Source organism: Notolepis coatsorum (genome assembly GCF_963971535.1).
Source record: "Notolepis coatsorum genome assembly, chromosome: 18".
Lineage (NCBI taxonomy): Eukaryota > Metazoa > Chordata > Actinopteri > Aulopiformes > Paralepididae > Notolepis > Notolepis coatsorum.
In genome coordinates, this window is record NC_140182.1 from 25,797,528 (window position 1) to 25,803,423 (window position 5,896).

The following is a 5,896-nucleotide window of genomic DNA, read 5'->3' on the forward strand; positions in this document are numbered from 1 at the left end:
AAGTCACGCGAAATAACGTTATACGCGACGCTATACAAACCAATTACATAATCCTATCCAACATGTGTAAAGGCACACACAACATATTCCAGTTAACGGTATATTTTTTTAATGATTCGTTATGGCGTAATCAATACTTCCATGCGTATAAATTGCGTTCAGCCTCTCTCTCTGGAGTTAACGGAGTTTCGACTCCTGGCTAGAGAAGCTTGTCTCGGCTCATGCGGGGGGCCAATCAGAGAGGGGCTTCGCTCAACCAATCAGAGAGGGGTCTGCAGAAATGGGAGGGGTCTGCAAAAATGGAGTTCAACCAATCAGAGAGGGGTCTGCAGAAATGCGGCTACGAATTGTAGAGACGCTGTTCGCAGTCGCCTGTGACGTCTATTTATCGCGACGTTTATGTCGCTTCCCCATGACAGTGTTATTGTTGTTCCCAAGCGAAACCAGGCAACTAACTAGTATATTTAAAGTCAACAGCCGAAGCTACACGTTTTGAGTTGTTTTGTAGACTCCCACATACTGGACTAGCTGACGTTTAGCCGTAAAGCTGGGCCTGAGAGAGCAAACCATTCGCTTTATATAGACGTCGTTACAGAAGATGGACAGTGAGTTTCAACGAGACGGAAGAATCCTCGATCTGACTGATGACGCCTGGAGGGAAGACCGTCTTCCTTACGAAGACGTCACCATCCCCCTGGTAGGTCATGATAACAATGCATTATATTAATTGTTAACTTTCTTATTTTGTTTGCAGTATTTCATATCCATAATAAAGCTACATGTTACTCAGTGTTTGTCTGAAGAAGTCTGTCACCAAAATGACAAATCTCTTGTTATGTGATCTGGTATGATTGCCTGAATGTACATTTTACACACAAAAAATTATACAAATAATATGAAAGGGTAGGTAACGCATACGAAGGGCCCCTAGCTCTATTTTCTTACTAATGATATTGATTGGTAATTTCTCAACACAGTATATTTGCATATCTTGTATGTCACAAATGTAACAGTACTGTCTGTATGTCATAAATGTCATGATATATATCTGTATGTTGTGTATGTCACTATGAATTGAAAATGGGGGACCCTGATGTAAACAAGACAAACGTCTTTCTCTGGTCTGCAGCCCCTTAACAATTGTGTGTATTGAGGCGTACTGTATTGTACCCATTCTGCAATCTGTTAATAATGTTTTCAATCAATCAATTCAATCAATCAACAGTTCATACTGGATACACACCGCTCTGGGTAGTTGGCTATATAACCCTAATGTAAAGTCAATGGGGCCAGGCTCCAGTCTACTGTACAAGCCCTGAAATAAATGCTGAACCCTACTTTGGGTACACCGTTGAGTGGGTCTCTTCACACAGACTTTCTGGATAATAATAATAATAATAATGGACACTGTTACTGGTTTACCCAGAATCAAGCCTCCTTTTATCAGAACACTGTTGCTAGAAAATATTTGCACTAAGCTCATATTAGCACATTTGTATTATTGTTTATATTGTACATATCTGCTGTCCTGTATATTGTCTGTTGTATATTGTCTTATATTTTTTACTTTTGTTGTTTATATTGTCTAGATATCTTTTTATATACACCGTGGGAATGGGGGAACACAATTTCAACTTTCTGTATGTCTTGCACAAATAGAAAATTGACAACGTTGGTCAATGTCCTGTGGCATTAGCTAAACTATGGGTTGACACCCAAAATAATGAATGGGCCTTTTTATGATGGGGCTCCACACTTAAGGGAACACACTAATTTCTACAGGGTCAGACAAGAAGATATTCCAATTTCCTCTCTGTGTCTTCACTAGAAAGCTATCCGTCTGCAACTCTGCAACCTAGCCTTGCTTAGCATAAATGAATGGAAGTGGACCAGCTAGCCTAGCTGTTGGCCAAAAATACCTCTCCCGAAATATTATCCGCATCCATTAATCTGTGCTAGGCTAGCTTGCCACCGGATAGCTTTCTACTCAACGCACAGGAGGACAAACACAGAGCGGTTTTGATACGTCCCCTCAAGTCTTGCTTGTACAGAGAAGTATCACCCCAAATACTTACAAGGCACCTCACTGTCCCTCCACTGACCACCTCCATCACAGCCGTCTTCCACGTTTGTATTCACAATCGGAATTGAAAAGATCAAATTCCATCATGTGATGTGTGCTGTTCACACTGTCGTGACAAAAACACATCTGAGTCACGTGAGCAAAAAAAAAAAAATCACATTTGGGCGACTTTTACCTGCAGTGTGAACGTAGCCTATGGGTTTCAGATCGGGTCCCGTACCAACGACCTCTTCTCTTTAACTGACCCGTCTCGCCGCTGAAGGAACACAACGTCTGAAGGGATGAGTTAGAATTTTTGAATAGTCGTGCCAGTCTCCACATTCGATTTTCATGTCTGAGTCTAAAAATGTATATATAATTATCTTTTTATCATATATATATTTTTTTTTTGTGAAGCAAGCCATTCTTATTTAATACATTTTTATATTTAGAGGCAGTCTAAATTTCATAGCCTAATTGATCTAAATGAGTGTCAGCTGATCCGATCAACGTTCTGAAGGATTATCTGAAGTGCCTATTTATGTGCAATACCCTTTGATTTTAATGATCCATTCTATTAAAAAGAATAACTGAATTGAACTGAAACTGAAAATTTTAACTGGATTTTAACTGAAACAGAAAATAACAATTTTGTGTTAGAAATTTTCGAATATTCGTTCTTAAGAACAGTAGACTATTCAAAAATGATTTGTCAATCATGCACATCCCTAGACCCGTCTCGCCGCTGAAGGAACGCTCCGTCTGACGCTCCGTCTTGTGTTTCAGAGCGAGCTGCCAGAGGCCGAGCAGGACAACGGAGGATCTACGGAGTCCGTGAAGGAGCAGGAGATGAAGTGGACCGACCTGGCTCTCCAGAGCCTGCACGAGAACACGCCCAGCACCGGGACATAGACGGCCCGGGAGACACTAAACTAAGACATGTGGAATATAGTGTTGGTTAACGTGAAAAAGGGTTGGACCAGGAACACTCCAGACACCACTATCTTTGTTTGTGTTCATTTCATCTGGTTTTTCACTCAAATTGTTCCGCACACAACAATTGACTGTGTGCAATCGATCAATACAGATCATATTAATTAATGTTGTGTTTCTTTTTCAAATGTAGCCAAGAGTAAAGACCCTAACCCTATCAAAACAGCAGTCAACGTGTATATTTTCAGCACTATGTTTGTTTACCAATAATTTTAAGAGTTTCTCTGAATAATGTGAATTCTCTGTGCATTGCATCAGAAAAAGTTGAGTAGTCACGCAAGGAAATTAATGACTAAATCCAGATTTAACACTATAATAATAATAATAATAATACTTCGTTTTATATAGCGCCTTTCAGAGGACCCAAGGTCGCTTTACATAAGGGGGGGGGGGGGGGATAACAAGTCAACAAACATAGTGGACAGACACAACACATACATATAATGTGAGAAAGTTAGGGGTTGAAGGCCAGGTTGAAGAGGTGGGTTTTGAGCAGTTTTTTAAATGAGTCCAGAGTTGGGGTGGTGCGGAGTTCTGCGGGGAGGGAGTTCCAGAGGGTGGGAGCTGCCACACTGAAAGCTCTGTCCCCGAACGTCCGCAGTCTGGTTCGGGGGATGGAGAGCTGACCAGTGTCCGTGGATCGCAGGGACCGTGACTGAGTGTAGGGGTGGAGGAGGTCAGTGAGGTACTGAGGTGCCAGGGCGTGAAGGGATTTGTAGGTGAGCAGGAGGGTTTTGTAGGTGATGCGGGATTTGATGGGGAGCCAGTGGAGCTGCCACTGCCATTGGAAAGAGGAGATTTGGCCCTATGACTTCACTTGGCCATAATAAGGTCAAATTAAAGGCCTGATATTATATATTCAAATTGCATTATAATTCAAATTGCATGTGTCCGGATGGCAAAATGCAGTACTGTATCTACAAAAAAACGCTGTAAATCATCTCCCCTTTATTAATTTGCTTAGATTTTTTGTACACTTTATCTCAAGAAGGTGCTGAATGAGGTAAATTCTAAACATTATAATTTATATTCTTATTTGTTTTATTACGATTTACTCAAGCATAGTAACGGACACAATATTTCTGACACTGGGAATACATTCCCGGAGGTCCATAGATGTTCCTAGATGCCAAGAACATGCAAAACAGGCTGCAGCTTAACAGGTTAACTGTGTGCAACAGCTTAAGTTTTAAAGGTATCCCACAGCTGTAATGTCGTTTTGTTTTCAGTGTCTGTAACCGATGAAGTTTTTTTTTTTTTTTTTTTTTTTTTTTTTAATATAAATATCCACAGAGACATGGACGTGGAGAAACGTGTGGTAAAATCTAAATAAACAAAGAATTTGTGACCGTTTTCAGTGACCACTCCATTATCTCCAGTTCTATAATGCCTACATTTTATGTGCACACATTAAGACAAATCTCTAAATAGTTTTGTATTTGCTGCATAAGTTAGGAAAATTAGAAGTACTTGGGAATTGGTATCTACAGTATCTTCTTGTCTGACTGGAGAAGATGGTAAGCGCCTTTCCCATAATGTTGCCATGTTCCTTTTTTAAATGCTTTAGTATTGAGACACTTGCACTGTGCTGCGTCCTCCCACCCGGCACCAATACATTCCAATGGAGCGAATGTTTTAACCCTTTCACTGCCACACTACAGAAGGTAAACCCTTTACTATCACACTACCGACGGTTACCGTCGGTAGTGTGATAGTAAAGGGTTAACCTTCTGTGTATTGTTGCAGTGAAAGGGTTAACCGTTTGGTAGTGCGGCAGTGAAAGGGTTAACCTTCAAAAACCATGAAACATGTCCTTTTCCCCCACAGTATAATCATGTGTCTTCATATGTTATACTGCTTATAGTGAAATACTGCAACCTAGTAGTCAATGATTTAACACGACAAACAACCAGCACATTAACCATGTGTAATCTAATTAAATACTACAAGTGTTTTTGAGAATCAATACAGCATTGCAAAAATATACCATCGCAATACTCCAGTCGGGAGCATGTCTATATTCCCCGGGTCCTATGTTCCCCGGGTTCTATGTTCCCCGCTTTGATTGATTGATTGATTGAACATTTTAGACCACCAGCCCTGATTCCAAACTCTAACCTTAACCAGTTCGAAAGAGGGCCTAAGCTTAACCGTTCGAAACAAGGCAGACATTAATAATTAATAAAATAATAAAAATTAATAAAATGTTCAATCTATTAATCAATCAAAGCGGGGAACATAGAACCCGGGGAACATAGGGCTGATCCCCTCCAGTCTATTGATATTGGCTTACACCCACAGTCCGGGATGGCTAGGTTACCTTTCAAATGTATTCCATAACAGATTACTGCTTACTAGTGTAACAAATGTAAGCGGGTAAATTAAGAGAAATTATGGAATAACAACAGACTGGCGGTGCAGACTTGTTTGAGTAGGACACCATGACTCAATTAGACCTTCTGATGGCAGGCTTGTTTGAGTAGGACACCATGACTCAATTAGACTTTCTGATAGCAGGCTTGTTTGAGTAGGATAACATGGCTCAATTAGACCTTCTGATAGCAGGCTTGTTTGAGTAGGATACCATGGCTCAATTAGACTTTCTGATAGCAGGCTTGTTTGAGTAGGATAACATGGCTCAATTAGACCTTCTGATAGCAGGCTTGTTTGAGTAGGATACCATGGCTCAATTAGACCTTCTGATAGCAGGCTTGTTTGAGTAGGACACCATGGCTCAATTAGACCTTCTGATAGCAGGCTTGTTTGAGTAGGACACCATGGCTCAATTAGACCTTCTGATAGCAGGCTTGTTTGAGTAGGACACCATGGCTCAATTAGACC

General features: G+C 40.7%; 1 protein-coding gene across 1 annotated transcript; it reads left to right on the top strand.

Annotated features, from left to right (window-relative positions):
* Nucleotides 1-406: 406 nt before the first annotated feature.
* On the top strand, nt 407-3,416 carry anapc13 (anaphase promoting complex subunit 13). The gene is made up of 2 exons (XM_084334561.1): nt 407-697; nt 2,849-3,416. Exons 1-2 carry the CDS (start codon nt 599-601, stop codon nt 2,972-2,974), a joined length of 225 nt encoding a protein of 74 aa, XP_084190687.1. The 5' UTR covers nt 407-598; the 3' UTR covers nt 2,975-3,416.
* Nucleotides 3,417-5,896: the final 2,480 nt, after the last annotated feature.

Bases quoted from the DNA above. Each gene is read 5' to 3' on its own strand.
- anapc13 (XM_084334561.1), top strand. From the start codon at position 599: ATGGACAGTGAGTTTCAACGAGACGGAAGAATCCTCGATCTGACTGAT. The intron at 698-2,848 runs GTAGGTCATGAT...CTTGTGTTTCAG, and splicing joins AAGACGTCACCATCCCCCTG to AGCGAGCTGCCAGAGGCCGA.